The sequence below is a fragment of the Diplotaxodon limnothrissa genome, linkage group LG6 (assembly GCF_057381915.1).
Source record: "Diplotaxodon limnothrissa isolate DT_005_m linkage group LG6, D_limnothrissa_male_GT1.1, whole genome shotgun sequence".
NCBI classification, from domain to species: domain Eukaryota; kingdom Metazoa; phylum Chordata; class Actinopteri; order Cichliformes; family Cichlidae; genus Diplotaxodon; species Diplotaxodon limnothrissa.
The window spans coordinates 3,634,530-3,651,687 of NC_140601.1; the positions used below are offsets into that span (position 1 = coordinate 3,634,530).

General features: G+C 40.9%; 1 protein-coding gene across 1 annotated transcript; it reads right to left on the reverse strand.

Moving 5' to 3' along the window:
- Positions 1–4,206: 4,206 nt before the first annotated feature.
- LOC146629904 (uncharacterized) lies at positions 4,207–16,857 on the reverse strand. Its single transcript, XM_085355382.1, has 4 exons — positions 16,846–16,857; positions 15,172–15,289; positions 12,931–13,100; positions 4,207–12,648 (listed from the first exon to the last, which is right to left on the reverse strand). The coding sequence occupies exons 1-4, from the start codon at positions 16,855–16,857 to the stop codon at positions 4,207–4,209; spliced, it is 8,742 nt and encodes a 2,913-aa protein (XP_085211508.1).
- Positions 16,858–17,158: the final 301 nt, after the last annotated feature.

Consider the following 17,158-nt stretch of genomic DNA (forward strand, 5'->3'; position numbering starts at 1 on the left):
AGTTCATAATTGCCATAACTTGGAAGAAGGTTTGCAGGAGACTCTCCACATGCTTATCTGTAAATGTAAGACAGCAAGAGGCCAACGGCCCAGTGGATGCAGAGTGGGGGTCTCAGTGTTTGTAATATGTTAACTCTGTTTTCTATGTTGTGTAGAGGAATTTGGTGTAGCTTGGGTGAGATTACTTTTATGACCATCAGGAAGTCACGTACGCAGAGACACACACACAGTGCTTAAACTGTTACACTCACACATCCACATGCACACTCACTCACGTGCACTCACACATACACACAGGTACGCGCACACATTCACTTACGTGCACTTACATAGACATACGGGTACGCGCGCACACAGGCACTCACGTCCTCGTGCATACACACACAAACACAGAGTTTGCAGCACACCATGGGGGTTTTATGATGGGGTCACTTCTATAAAGCTGGCTGTAACAAACAAAGGAGTGGAAGATAAGATAAGATAAGATAAGATAAGATAACCTTTATTAGTCCCACACGTGGGAAATTTGTTTTGTCACAGCAGGAAGTGGACAGTGCAAAAGTTATGAGGCAAAAATTAGAATACAATAAGAATAAATACAGTACACAGCTGTACAGAATAGAATAAAATAAAATACTATATACAGTAGAATAAAATAAAATAAATATACAATAAGATAAAAATAGAATACAAATACAAATACTATATACAACTGAGTAAAAATACAACGATGACAGAAAGGATTATTGCACTTAGTATTATTGCATATGTATGGATGTGTGTGCTTGATCAGTTAAAGTCTTTATTATGGAGTCTGACAGCAGTGGGGAGGAAAGACCTGCGAAATCTCTCCGTCCCACACCGTGGGTGCCGCAGTCTCCCACTGAAGGAGCTGCTCAGTGCTGTCACAGTCTGCTGCATGGGGTGGGAGATGTTGTCCATCAGGGATGACAGCTTAGCCGCCGTTCTCCTGTCAGTCACCACCTCCACTGGGTCCAGAGGGCATCCTAGAACAGAGCTGGCCCTTCGGATCACCCTGTTCAGTCTCTTCCTGTCCCCAGCAGAGATGCTGCCGCCCCAGCAGACCACGCCATAAAAGATAGCAGAAGCCACAACAGAGTCATAGAAGGTCTTCAGGAGTGGGCCCTCCACTCCAAACGACCTGAGTCTCTGCAGCAGGTACAGCCTGCTCTGCCCTTTCCTGTAGAGGGCGTCTGAGTTATGAGTCCAGTCCAGTCTATTGTTCAGATGAACACCAAGGTACCTGTAGCTGTCCACAGCCTCAATGTCCATACCTTGGATGTTCAGTGGTTGCAGTGGAGAATGCTTGTGCCTGCGGAAGTCTACCACCAGTTCCTTGGTTTTACTGGCGTTGATCTGGAGGTAGTTCAGCTGGCACCAGTCCACAAAGTCTTGGGTCAGACCTCTGTACTCCTTGTCGTCCCCATCAGTGATGAGGCCGACTATTGCAGAGTCATCAGAGAACTTCTGCAGGAAGCACTGGGTGGAATTGTGGGAGAAGTCTGCAGTGTAGATGGTGAAGAGGAACGGAGCCAGAACCGTTCCCTGTGGGGCCCCCGTACTGCAGACGACCCTGTCCGACACACAGCCCTGAGTCCTCACATACTGTGGTCGGTCGGTGAGGTAGTCCAGGATCCAGGTAGTGAGGTGATGGTCCACTCCAGAGTTCACCAGCTTGTCCTTTAGAACCGAGGGAAGAATAGTGTTGAAGGCACTGGAGAAATCAAAGAACATGATTCTCACAGTGCTTCCAGCGGTCTCCAGGTGAGCGAGGGAACGATGTAGGAGGTGAATGACGGCATCATCCGCTCCAATGCCAGGCTGGTAGGCAAACTGAAGTGGGTCCAGTGATGAGCTTATTAGGCGCCGAAGCTGAGCCAGGACCAACCGCTCCAGGGTCTTCATCAGGTGGGATGTCAGAGCCACCGACCTGTAGAGGGACACCGGCCTGACACATCTCCCCTTCTAGAAGATGTATGCTTAAATGAAGATGAATAAAGATGAATAAAGGTTTTGTGAAAATGACTACTGAGTTCTGGTGCCGTCTCTGGATGCCCGAGGAATAAAAAGAACCGGGGTGAAACTGATTTCGCAACACACTCACTACGAACACTATTAAGTTGTTCTTTCAACTTGAGTTAACAGCTTGCATGATCATTGATCATGCAAGCTGTTAATTCTTAGAAACCTCTGATTCAGTTGTGGCTTTAGGTCTGACAGACAAAGATGTTTTTCACACTTGAGTAACCTTGAATTGCTGCCTATATATCAGTGCTGCAGCTACAGTACTGTGCAAAGTACTGCTCCTGCTAGGAAAATACTGCTTTACGGGGACAGTGATTTATTGGAAGATGTGCTAACATACTTGGAAAAACTGTTTGTACAGTTCTAAGAAACTCGAAAGTCCGAATTTGTTATGAGCAACTTTGCTTATAACACATTATTCTTCTTGTAATTTCTTTAAAGTATTCTTCAGGCCTAGTTCCCCGGGCTTCTTCACGGACATTCAAAGTTCTTGTTTAGTTGCTGGCTGACTTTTATTCCATCTCTGTCAAGATGATCCGGCACTACTTCAGTCATTTTGAGGCTGAAATGAAGCCCCAAACCATGACAGTCTCCACCTAGCATTAAAGACAGCCGTGGGCAGTCTGTTGTACCTCTTTCATCCATGCATATTACCAGTTTAGATTAGAGATAGATTAGATTAAACTTTATTAATCCCTCGGGTGGGTTCCTCCGGGAAATTCAGTTTCCAGCAGCACAGCACCGACAGAAGTTGCATGTTATAGATACAATAAAGGGGAATGAGAGTACGGATATAAGCAGAAATATACCATATATACACATATATAAATACAGAATATATAATATGGATAAATAGGATTGCACATTTGAGTGAGTCTATTGCACAGTGATTATTGCACAGTCTAATATAAGAAAAAAATATTGCGAATATTGCACAGTGAAAAAAAGCACTACAGCTCAGCTGTTCCCGCCCTCCTTTGTCCTCCTGTCTCCCCTCCCTCTCCCCTCCAGTGAGGAGTTAAACAGTTTGATGGCGTGTGGGACAAAGGAGTTTTTAAGTCTGTTGGTTCTTGAATTTGGGAGAAGCAACCTGTTGCTGAATAGGCTCCTCTGATTATTTACGACAGTGTGCAGAGGATGCCCAGCATTGTTCATAATGTCCAGCAGTTTCTTTAGTATCCTTTTCTCTGCCACTGTCCCCAGAGTGTCCAGCTTCATGCCGACCACAGAGCCAGCCTTCCTGATTAGTTTTTCCAGCCTGGATGAGTCCTTCTCTGCTGTGCTGCTCACCACAGCATAAAAAAGTACTCCTGCAACCACCGACTAGTAAAACATCCTCAGGAGCTTCCTGCAGATGTTAAAAGGCCTCAGTCTCCTGAGGAAGTACAGTCTGCTTTGGCCTTTTTTATACAGGTGCTCTGAGTTGTATGACCAGTCTAATTTGTTGTCCACCCACAGCCCGAGGTACTTGTATGTGTTGACCACCCACCTCCACCTCCTCTCCCTCTATCTGAACTGGGTGGAGCTGGTCTGGACCTCCCGAAGGTCTTTGTACAGTATTGTAACAACATGAATTCTTTAATATGAAAGAATGATCTTAAACAGTGTTTTAAGTTCCATAATTACTCTAAAATATTGGAAGCAAAAATTTGGTTGAAATAAGAATGGTTTTTAATAAACTCCAGTATATAAACATGTATAATAGACACAATGAACATCCAAAAGAACCAGAATGATAATATATATACACAACTTTGAATACTGTGCAATTCAACGGATAGTATTTAAAAATATAGTATCTAAAGAAAATGTATTCATTTAATCTTGTAAAAGTACCCTATAGGACCCCACAAGTCCACATATTTCCTTTATTCCTTTAATATAATAGTTAGAGAAAATGTAAATAATAACTGTTAAAAAATATAAAAACATTTATGATACAAAAAGCAGTTCTACTACATTTAATAAAATAAGAGCAATAATGCTGCACTGTAATCTAGGTAACATCATTGCAAAGCCACGATATATATATACACACACACACACACACACACACACACACACACACACACACACACACACACACACACACACACACACATAAAACATATAACTACAGTACAAAAAGCACATTAAAAATGGAAACAAGTCCTTTGAAAGCTATACAAGGTTGGAGAAAAAGAACGTTGACCCTCTTAGGTCATGTTCATTGGGAACTTCAAGGTCCAAGTTTCCTGGATGAAAGTCAAGCCCTCCAAGTGTGTTATATTTACGATTTGGCCTCTTTTGATTTTGTGCTTGATTGGGAAAAACAGTCACATAGTATCCATCTGAAGTGTTAGATGCTCTCATTCTTGAATCTGGAGAAAATTGTGGCAAACGTGTATTGTGTTTGATATGGCCAGATGGGATTCTTCTGGGGTCCCTCATGCCAGTGTTAACTCCAGATGGGGAGATTGCGTGTCCATGGCTGTGTGGAGCCTGGAGATTAAGGTTGGAACCTCTAGCTCTAAGCACATGATGTTTTCCTGTAAAGTCGTCAATATTGAGATCTGAATGATTTAAATCAATATGTTGGTGGAAAACGCCATCCATTCCAGGGAAGCTGGATCTTACTTTGGTTCTATGGGACCTTCTATCAGTATTACGAAGTCTGATATCACCATCTATGTCCAGGTCAGGAAGTTTCATGGTGAGATTTGACATATCTTGTGTGTGATGTTTATGTGAAGGTGTTTGAAAATACAATGAAGGATCATCAATACTAAGACCTGGAGATCTCAGATGCTGCTGTGGAGGGTGCATTGCAACTTTGGGCATGTTGAGGTTCATGTTTGGAGCACTAACCCTTGGGCTTGATATATGTCCCTTCATCTGGGGTTGTTTCATATTCAGTTTTGCATTTGGAGGATTAATATCAAGATTTGTTGGTCTCAAAGCTCCACCAAAGTCAATATCAGATGCTTGATGTAAATCTGGGCTTCTAAACTGAGGCGGCTTGAAATATGGTTGTTTTAATTTTCTGTCTAAATCAAGATCAGCATGAGGGCCATGGATGTTTCCTAAGGGAATATTTGTGTCAACATCTGGACCTCTTATGCCTCTTAACTGAGGGCCATTAAAGTCCATCCTAGGTTGTCCCATGTTACCATTAATCCCTACATCAGGGTGTTTTGTATTGAGCTTGGGACTCTTGAAATTGGCATCAGGTAAATTGAAATCTGACATACTAACGCCAGGTCCAGAAAGTCTCATATGTGGTGTTTTTGCCTGTGGTCCAGAGATACTGAGATCTGGTGTATTTAAACTTGGGATTTTAAATTTTCCTTTTGCACCAGTAACATCTAAAGTTGCCTCAGGCAAACCAATGTCAACATCTGCAGTGTCCATTTCCAAGTTGGGAGCTTTGAGATCCATGTTTGGTAAGTCTACCTTAGTCACATCAAGTCCACCTTTCATCTTTGGAGCTTTGAGATTCAGATCTGGAGTTTTTAGATTTGAATTTAATTTCAAATTTGGGCCTTTTGGTACTTTAGCTCTGACATCTGGTGAATTGAGGTCAACCTTTGGGAGATCTGTTTTTGGTGCAGAAAATCCCAAATCAAGCATTTTCAAATGTGGTGTTTTAAATTTCCCTGAAGGGCTACCAAAGTCAACATCAGGGAAGTCAAAGCCATTTTTAGAACCTTTAAAGTCTATATTTGATGAAGGTAGATTAGGTTCATTAAGTCCACCTTTCACTTTTGGACCTTTGACTTTCAAATTTTGTTCAAAGTCTGGCCCATCTAATTTTGGTCGAGAAAATCCCACATCAGGTAATTTTAAATTTGGAGATTTTAACTTTCCTGATGGGCTACCAAAATCAACATCAGGAATTTCTAAGCCAGTTTTGGAACCTTTGAAGTTGGCATTTGGTGCCCTGAGGTCAATGTTGGAGCCGTCAAAAGTGCCATCAAACTCAGGTCCTTTAACATTTGGTAGATTACTCTTAGACATTTTCAGTTTTGGCATTTTCAGCTTCCCTTTTGGTGTGCCAGTGTTGATATCTGGAGTGTTGATATCTAATTTGGGAGCTTTAAGATCCATGTCTGGTAAGTCCATATCAGGTGCATCAATTCCACCCTTTATCTTTGGAGCTTTTAGATTGAGATCTGGGCCTTCTAACTTTGGACCAGAAAGACCTAAATCAGGCAGATTCAGGTTTGGCTTTTTAAACTTGCCAGATGGACCAGAAATATCTAGATCAAGATCCGCTTTAGGACCTTTGAGGTTGACATTGGGTGTATTTATGTTTGGACCTTCCAAGTTGCCATCAATTTCAGGACCTTTAAGGCTTGGAAGGTTGAATTTAGGCATTTTCATTTTGGGGAATTTCAGCTTCCCTTTTGGTGAGCCAATGTTGACATCTGGAGTGTTCATATCTAATTTGGGAGCTTTAAGATCCATGTCTGGTAAGTCCATATCAGGTGCATCAATTCCACCCTTTATCTTTGGAGCTTTTAGATTGAGATCTGGTGACTTCAGAGCTGTGTTTAGGTCCAAATTTGGTCCTTTAGGCAGTGTCCCTGACAGATTAAATTTAGGCATTTTTAATTTCCCAGAAGGAGCATTAACATCCCAATCTGGACCATGAAGTTCTGGCATTTTAACTTTACCCGATGGCAAGTCCCAGTTGGCATTTGGTTTATCCATTTTCAGCTTTGGGGCTTTGAGGTCAATGTTTGGCATGTTTATGTCAGGTGCATTTATTCCACCACTGAAATTGGGACCAGAGATATCTAGGTCATGTGTTTTAAGGTCCAAGTTAGGGCCTTCTAACTTTGGACCAGAAAGACCTAAATCAGGCAGATTCAGGTTTGGCTTTTTAAACTTGCCAGATGGACCAGAAATATCTAGATCAAGATCCGCTTTAGGACCTTTGAGGTTGACATTGGGTGTATTTATGTTTGGACCTTCCAAGTTGCCATCAATTTCAGGACCTTTAAGGCTTGGAAGGTTGAATTTAGGCATTTTCATTTTGGGGAATTTCAGCTTCCCTGTTGGCGAGCCAATGTTGACATCTGGAGTGTTCATATCTAATTTGGGAGCTTTAAGATCCACGTCTGGTAAGTCCATATCAGGTGCATCAATTCCACCCTTTATCTTTGGAGCTTTTAGATTGAGATCTGGTGACTTCAGATCTGTGTTTAGGTCCAAATTTGGTCCTTTAGGCAGTGTCCCTGACAGATTAAATTTAGGCATTTTTAATTTCCCAGAAGGAGCATTAACATCCCAATCTGGACCATCAAGTTTTGGCATTTTAACTTTACCCGATGGCAAGTCCCAGTTGGCATTTGGTTTATCCATTTTCAGCTTTGGGGCTTTGAGGTCAATGTTTGGCATGTTTATGTCAGGTGCATTTATTCCACCACTGAAATTGGGACCAGAGATATCTAGGTCAGGTGTTTTAAGGTCCAAGTTAGGGCCTTCTAACTTTGGACCAGAAAGACCTAAATCAGGCAGATTCAGGTTTGGCTTTTTAAACTTGCCAGATGGACCAGAAATATCTAGATCAAGATCCGCTTTAGGACCTTTGAGGTTGACATTGGGTGTATTTATGTTTGGACCTTCCAAGTTGCCATCAATTTCAGGACCTTTAAGGCTTGGAAGGTTGAATTTAGGCATTTTCATTTTGGGGAATTTCAGCTTCCCTTTTGGTGAGCCAATGTTGACATCTGGAGTGTTCATATCTAATTTGGGAGCTTTAAGATCCACGTCTGGTAAGTCCATATCAGGTGCATCAATTCCACCCTTTATCTTTGGAGCTTTTAGATTGAGATCTGGTGACTTCAGATCTGTGTTTAGGTCCAAATTTGGTCCTTTAGGCAGTGTCCCTGACAGATTAAATTTAGGCATTTTTAATTTCCCAGAAGGAGCATTAACACCCCAATCTGGACCATCAAGTTTAGGCATTTTAACTTTGCCTGATGGCAAGTCCAAGTTGGCATTTGGTTTATCCATTTTCAGCTTTGGGGCTTTGAGGTCAATGTTTGGCATGTTTATGTCAGGTGCATTTATTCCACCACTGAAATTGGGACCAGAGATATCAAGGTCAGGTGTTTTAAGGTCCAAGTTAGGGCCTTCTAACTTTGGACCAGAAAGACCTAAATCAGGCAGATTCAGGTTTGGCTTTTTAAACTTGCCAGATGGACCAGAAATATCTAGATCAAGATCTGCTTTAGGACCTTTGAGGTTGACATTGGGTGTATTTATGTTTGGACCTTCCAAGTTGCCATCAATTTCAGGACCTTTAAGGCTTGGAAGGTTGAATTTAGGCATTTTCATTTTGGGGAATTTCAGCTTCCCTTTTGGCGAGCCAATGTTGACATCTGGAGTGTTCATATCTAATTTGGGAGCTTTAAGATCCACGTCTGGTAAGTCCATATCAGGTGCATCAATTCCACCCTTTATCTTTGGAGCTTTTAGATTGAGATCTGGTGACTTCAGATCTGTGTTTAGGTCCAAATTTGGTCCTTTAGGCAGTGTCCCTGACAGATTAAATTTAGGCATTTTTAATTTCCCAGAAGGAGCATTAACACCCCAATCTGGACCATCAAGTTTAGGCATTTTAACTTTGCCTGATGGCAAGTCCAAGTTGGCATTTGGTTTATCCATTTTCAGCTTTGGGGCTTTGAGGTCAATGTTTGGCATGTTTATGTCAGGTGCATTTATTCCACCACTGAAATTGGGACCAGAGATATCAAGGTCAGGTGTTTTAAGGTCCAAGTTAGGGCCTTCTAACTTTGGACCAGAAAGACCTAAATCAGGCAGATTCAGGTTTGGCTTTTTAAACTTGCCAGATGGACCAGAAATATCTAGATCAAGATCCGCTTTAGGACCTTTGAGGTTGACATTGGGTGTATTTATGTTTGGACCTTCCAAGTTGCCATCAATTTCAGGACCTTTAAGGCTTGGAAGGTTGAATTTAGGCATTTTCATTTTGGGGAATTTCAGCTTCCCTTTTGGCGAGCCAATGTTGACATCTGGAGTGTTCATATCTAATTTGGGAGCTTTAAGATCCACGTCTGGTAAGTCCATATCAGGTGCATCAATTCCACCCTTTATCTTTGGAGCTTTTAGATTGAGATCTGGTGACTTCAGATCTGTGTTTAGGTCCAAATTTGGTCCTTTAGGCAGTGTCCCTGACAGATTAAATTTAGGCATTTTTAATTTCCCAGAAGGAGCATTAACATCCCAATCTGGACCATCAAGTTTTGGCATTTTAACTTTACCCGATGGCAAGTCCCAGTTGGCATTTGGTTTATCCATTTTCAGCTTTGGGGCTTTGAGGTCAATGTTTGGCATGTTTATGTCAGGTGCATTTATTCCACCACTGAAATTGGGACCAGAGATATCTAGGTCAGGTGTTTTAAGGTCCAAGTTAGGGCCTTCTAACTTTGGACCAGAAAGACCTAAATCAGGCAGATTCAGGTTTGGCTTTTTAAACTTGCCAGATGGACCAGAAATATCTAGATCAAGATCCGCTTTAGGACCTTTGAGGTTGACATTGGGTGTATTTATGTTTGGACCTTCCAAGTTGCCATCAATTTCAGGACCTTTAAGGCTTGGAAGGTTGAATTTAGGCATTTTCATTTTGGGGAATTTCAGCTTCCCTTTTGGCGAGCCAATGTTGACATCTGGAGGGTTCATATCTAATTTGGGAGCTTTAAGATCCATGCCTGATAAGTCCATATCTGGTGCATCAATTCCACCCTTTATCTTTGGAGCTTTTAGATTGAGATCTGGTGACTTCAGGTCTGTGTTTAGGTCCAAATTTGGTCCTTTAGGCAGTGTCCCTGACAGATTAAATTTAGGCATTTTTAATTTCCCAGAAGGAGCATTAACACCCCAATCTGGACCATCAAGTTTAGGCATTTTAACTTTGCCTGATGGCAAGTCCAAGTTGGCATTTGGTTTATCCATTTTCAGCTTTGGGGCTTTGAGGTCAATGTTTGGCATGTTTATGTCAGGTGCATTTATTCCACCACTGAAATTGGGACCAGAGATATCTAGGTCAGGTGTTTTAAGGTCCAAGTTAGGGCCTTCTAACTTTGGACCAGAAAGACCTAAATCAGGCAGATTCAGGTTTGGCTTTTTAAACTTGCCAGATGGACCAGAAATATCTAGATCAAGATCCGCTTTAGGACCTTTGAGGTTGACATTGGGTGTATTTATGTTTGGACCTTCCAAGTTGCCATCAATTTCAGGACCTTTAAGGCTTGGAAGGTTGAATTTAGGCATTTTCATTTTGGGGAATTTCAGCTTCCCTTTTGGTGAGCCAATGTTGACATCTGGAGTGTCCATATCTAATTTGGGAGCTTTCAGATCCACGTCTGGTAAGTCCATATCAGGTGCATCAATTCCACCCTTTATCTTTGGAGCTTTTAGATTGAGATCTGGTGACTTCAGATCTGTGTTTAGGTCCAAATTTGGTCCTTTAGGCAGTGTCCCTGACAGATTAAATTTAGGCATTTTTAATTTCCCAGAAGGAGCATTAACACCCCAATCTGAACCATCAAGTTTTGGCATTTTAACTTTGCCTGATAGCAAGTCCAAGTTGGCATTTGGTTTATCCATTTTCAGCTTTGGGGCTTTGAGGTCAATGTTTGGCATGTTTATGTCAGGTGCATTTATTCCACCACTGAAATTGGGACCAGAGATATCTAGGTCAGGTGTTTTAAGGTCCAAGTTAGGGCCTTCTAACTTTGGACCAGAAAGACCTAAATCAGGCAGATTCAGGTTTGGCTTTTTAAACTTGCCTGATGGACCAGAAATATCTAGATCAAGATCCGCTTTAGGACCTTTGAGGTTGACATTGGGTGTATTTATGTTTGGACCTTCCAAGTTGCCATCAATTTCAGGACCTTTAAGGCTTGGAAGGTTGAATTTAGGCATTTTCATTTTGGGGAATTTCAGCTTCCCTTTTGGTGAGCCAATGTTGACTTCTGGAGTGTTCATATCTAATTTGGGAGCTTTAAGATCCATGTCTGGTAAGTCCATATCAGGTGCATCAATTCCACCCTTTATCTTTGGAGCTCTTGGATTAAGATCTGGGGAATTCAGATCTGCGTTCAGGTCCAAATTTGGTCCTTTAGGCAGTGTCCCTGACAGATTAAATTTAGGCATTTTTAATTTCCCAGAAGGAGCATTAACATCCCAATCTGGACCATCAAGTTCTGGCATTTTGAGATCGCCTGATGGAAAGTCTAAGTTAGCTTTTGGTGCATTAATTTTTAGTTTTTGTGCTTTGAGGTCAACATTTGGCACATTTATGTCAGGTGCATTTAGTTTTAAATTTGACCCTCTAGGCAGTGTACCTGAAAGCTGTCCATCGAGTCCATCCAAGTCTCCATTCAAACCAGGAACCTGAATGACTGGTAAGTCAAATTTGGGCATTCTAAACGTTGGAGCCCTGTATTTTCCAGATGGACCTTTAATACTAACTGATGGAGCATCAGTGGCCCAATTTTCACCCTTAAGGTCAGCTTTGGGAATGTTTGCATCAGGTGCAGACATGCCACCTTTTAGTTTTGATGTTTTCAATCTTAGGTCAGGTGTTTTAACATCAGTGTCACTTTTGAGCATGCCAGATTGAGCGTCCAAATCTAAATCAGGAGATTTAAGAGAAATCCTTGGTTTCTTGTGTGACATCTTGATTTCACCTAAAGGCATGTCAGTGTCTGTTCCACTGATATCTGGTTTTGATACATTAATACCCAACATTCCTTGCTCTGAATCAGGTGATATCCCAGACAGCCTAAGCTGGGGTGATTTTACATAACTGGAAGAATCGTCCAAATTTAGATCTGGGTTTTTCAGTCTCTTGGAATACTTTAGACTGAGTTTCCCTGGTGTGCCTTCATGCTTAACGTCACATTCTGGACCACTAAAAGAAGATCCTGAGAGGCCCAGATCTGGCAGTTTAAATGTAGGCATTTTGAATTCCTGGTTTCTTCCTTCAATGGCCACTTTGGGAACGCTGGAATTAACAGATGGACCACAGAAACTTCTGCCATCAAGGTCTATCCCCATTTCAGGGGTAGTAATGTTTGAACCTTTTAGGCCTACATCTACTTCTGGAACTTCAAGTCCAATTTGAGGATTTTCAAGATTTCGCATTGCATTGTCAAATGATGGGTGGTCAGTATTTTGCAATTGCATACAAGATGTAGTGCTGACATTTGGGTCTTCTGGTAAGTCTAGATCTGGACATCTGGCACCGATTTTGAATCTTGGAACCTGAGCTTCACTTAGATTAGTCCCATTCAAGCCAAGACCTAGCGGTGGAAGATTCAGATTGCTGCCATCTGTTAAGCTTCCCTCATAAGAGTGTGAATCAGCATTAGCATCTGTGATTAAAGTCTTGGATTTCAGAAGTCCAAAGTCAACTCCAAGGCGAGGCAGCCCCATGTCATTTCTTTGGTTGACCTTGGATGAGCTTTGTACAGGTGGTTTGGCAGTAAACTCCCCATTCACGTAGCCCCCTGCAACACTGGGTACATCATCCATCAAAAACTTCTTGATTTTGGTGTTGTACAGTTTGTTGTAGGAATCCGTCAGCATCTGGAAACAGTGAGAAGTTGATGATTGGAATGAAACTATAACATGAGAGTTTATGTGTTGTAACAGATGGGAGATAATTATTAATTATCAATTGTCATCATCATCACTATTTAATTTGAGTACCAAATTCTCTTGTTTTGTTTTTTGCATCCAGCATTAAATGTATCTGCATCAGAAAATGTAAACAATTGTGAACTGTGTTCCACTGTTGCATAAACATACTGAAACTAATATAATTACTAATCCTTTATTTTTAATTGATATTATCTGCATTTAACCTACAGCCCCAGGACCCTTGGTACACTGGTCCAGATTGTCAAGGCTCTTGCTCCGGTTGCTTCGAGTGAGGACTTGAACTTTATCATCAAATGGCTCCATCAGCTTCAGTACTTTTGACACCTCTTCTTTGGACAGTTGATCAAAATTGATTGTTGCCCCCAGAATTTCATCCCCTGAAAAAGACAAATGAAGTTCTTGCACAAAAAAAATACCTTGTTCGAGAACATGCTTGACTGTGTGCAAATAATACTGTATATCCTTCAAGGGCAGTTTTAGTACTTTAAACCTGGCCTGATCTTGACCTAGAACAGCGGTCAGCAACCTTTAACACCCAAAGAGCCATTTGGACCCAGTTTCCAAAGAAAAGAAAACACTGGGAGCCGCAAATACTTTTTGACATCTAAAATGAAGATAACACCGTTATTGTTTTTTACCTTTATGCTTTGTATAAACACCTAAAGTGTGTTGCTCATGAAATTCATGAAGTGCTACAGAGAAAATTACATTTTATTTATGTAATGAACACATTTTGACCTTTTAAAAAATATAACAAAAAGGAAAGGCACCTAGTTGAAGGTCTATTTTAAATGAATTAAAAAGCTGAAGCTAAATTATTCATATACTAAACAAAAACTGTAGTGAGCCGTCATCCTTATATCACCTTTATATCACAGCTGCCATTTCGCAGCCTGTAGCGGAGCCCTGACCTGAATTTTAAAAATAATTGGGAAAAAAATCACTTAACTGCCTCAAAAATGAAAAATAAATATTTGCAAAATATCTGCATAAATATTTATTTTACGTGGTTAAATGGCCTGCATTTGGTAAATGGCCTGCATTTGTATAGCGCTTTTCTAGTCCCTAAGGACCCCAAAGCGCTTCACACTACATTCAGTCATTCACCCATTCACACACACATTCACACACTGGCGATGGCAAGCTACATTGTAGCCACAGCTGCCCTGGGGCGCACTGACAGAGGCGAGGCTGCCGGACACTGGCGCCACCGGGCCCTCTGACCACCACCAGTAGGCAAACATGGGGTTAATGTGTGTGGCAGGGCGTAGTCTGCAGTGCTGCTGCAGGGGAGGTGGACGGACCTGAGCGGCTTCCACAATCAAGCCTCGCCTGTTTAAAGTCTGTGCTCTCTCTGCTGTTGTGTTGGTATGTGTCGGGCTGTGAGCTGGAAAGCTACAGCTGGCTGTTTGGCTACAGCAGTCATGTGTGAAAAGTGGTCAATAAACAAACATCGTCGGGTCTGCCGTTGTATGTTTACAATCGGACTGTGATGGCATCAGCCACACAGGGGTAAATCAGTCCATTTTTTACTTTATTAGTTTGCTTTGCAGTTTTCTTCATTAATCATTTGGTTAAACCTAACACTGGTATTATGAGGCGCGCACATAGTAACATTGTGTGGTTTTTCTAAAATGTTTTGTTATATTAATTATGTTTCTCTCTCTTTGAGTTACCTGGGTTTGGGCGGTGGCTGTTTCCTGTCTGGGCAAAAGGCGTGGCTGAGGACTCTGGGAACAAAATGCCTGCTCAGCAGGACCAACCATGGGCTTACCAGGAGCAGGGGTGTTTTAGGTTTAGTTAGGTTATTCTGTGCTTAGTTAATATTAGTGTGTGTTTTTGTTTTCCCCCCTATTGTGTGTAAATGGTTTGGCCAAATCATTATAAAAGCTACCCTCATGTGTCTTTGTAATTAGGTCAGTTTGTGAGTTAAGTTGTGTCTCACTTTGTTTTGTTTAAGTTTCTGGAAATTCCTTTTTGTAGAGTTCTATTTAGTTGCCCTCTTTTATGGGCCTGCTAAGTATGTTTTTGAATTTTGTTAATTTTGGACTTTTTGAGGGTTAAAATAAAGAAAACCCTTTTTGAAGGCACTTTTTTGCCTGTGTCCTCTTTGCTTTGGCTGCTTGGTCCCTCACAGGGACTTCAGGTCCAGACCGTCTGCGCACAGCGTCTGCAAATCAGGGCTGTACGAAGTCACTTCATCTTTACGCAGGACTGTAAGCTGTCCTCTTTGAGGCGTGAGCGGTGTTTGTTTTTACCATAGCTCATGGTGGAGAATAGCTGCTCACATACGTATGTGGATCCGAAGATCCATAATTGCACTTAAATGTACAATAGTTTCCTTGAATTTAAGGTGTGTTCTTTTTAGGAACAACTATTTTATTTCTTGTTTTCAAAAAGTCAAAAACAATACGAAGAGAAGTTTCAATAGGATGTCAAGATTCATACCTTCCTTTAGTCCTTTGCCGGAAGAGACATTATTGATACTGGAAATGACCACCCCTCCCTCCTCTAACTGCTCCAAGGTCAGGGCTTCAGAGAGGCTTCTTCCCCTGCGGTGTGAAGGCTGCAAGTAAAAGCAACATTTTTGTAAACTGAACAGAAGAATTACTCCTCTAAAGTAGACAATTTAAAACAAAATATTCAATTCTGTATATATGAGCATTTTAGGAAGAATTAAAACAATATGTAAACGTTTCATACCATGACTCTTGTGGTTTTCTCACTATTGCACTGAGAAATCCAGGTTGACTAAGCCTGTAAAAGAACAAATAATATACAGTTAACAGACTGATTAACAGATTAAGGGAGCAAGTAAAACAAATGGCAAACTGTTCATGTATTTTCCTTAAAGTAGAGCATTAAACCAGTCAGCTACAACATTAAAATGGAATGAATTCAGCCCTTCTAAAAGATTTTTACTATACATACTAAATGTAAAAAATCTTAAGGCTTTGAGGAAGACTGTATCCATTTTTGTACATACTGTACTGTACTGTATGTGCTTAGAGAAGTGGCACCCAGGTGAGTCAGCAGATGCATCTTTCAGGTATTCAAACTATGGCTTTGAAACTGTTAGCTCATCATTAAGGAAAACCTAGAACAGGTTTTTCAAGACTGTTTTCTTTTTGCAAGCACACAAAGCCCAAGCAGCCACACCCACTGCTTCCTAACACAATGACACAAGAACACAGAAAGGCCTCCTGTGAATCCAACACAGTATGATCTATGGGTTTTTATAATTCCACACATTAATAGAAAATGTGAAATAAATGTCCACACAAATGTCTCCGCAACCTCAGTGTACTATTGCTGAACAGCAACAACATAAAGAGTGATCAGGCAACAGGTATTACATGGACATGTCAATAACTATCTCAGGACTGTTAAAATACATAAAATGTTAAAACAACATGATAGTTGGCAATAGACTCTTTTTATTTTTCACTTTAAGTGAAATCATATTAAGGTACAATAATATACATAATTTATGTTTGTATGATGTTTAAATTGAAAAAGAAATTAGCAAAAAGGTAACAATTAGACATGTAAACAACTCCAATCAAACATCTCCTCATGAGGATTTTATCCTTCGCTAGCATGAAAAGACGAAACCTTCAGCATTTAGCAGGTATCGTGCACAACTTCAAATGGCATTTGATTAAAGGACGCCACTGATATACTATTCAGTTACATATTAAACATTTTACAAGTAAGCCAAAGTGCACATGCCTTTGTTGAGTCCCAATTAGAAGAATGAACTACAGTGCTAATATTTAACAATCCTCAGATAACGTATAATTTCTAATTATAAAAAAGTGAAAACATCAAGATGCAGAACAATGATGACCAGACATGTTCTTTCAAAAAAAAAAAAACATTTTGTGAGGGTTTTTTTTTTCTTGAGAGGTTTATTGAAAGATTTACTAATGTCATAAAGAAAAGTAATGCCTTTCAAAAGAAAAAAAGATGCTTGTTTAGCTGCAAAAATAAAATAAACCTGAAGACAGATTGAATGGTATATGGTGAAATGGTGCCAGGCGAAAAGCTGAAATGCAACCCACTACCACCACCACGCATGAAACCTGCTAGTGAAAAGTAAATTTAAGAAACTGAGCTTACCTCAGCATGCATGTGCCTGCTGTGGTGTTGGAGTCGTGTCGTAAAGTTTCCCCACAGAGTCACCAGTCCATGCTATTTCCACTGAAGGGTGAGAATGAGGATATACAGAGCAGTCAGGTGGACATATACTCAACCTGAAGCAGCCAAACAGGTTCCATTTTAAAGAGCCATTAACTGTCAACAGACACAAACATGCGTTTTTGCATCATACGCCCTCATGAAACTTTCACACACCTTGACTACCACATGCCTCTGGCTCGCTGCATATAAACACAAATACACACGACAACAGACAAGAGTCTGTGTCGTGTCA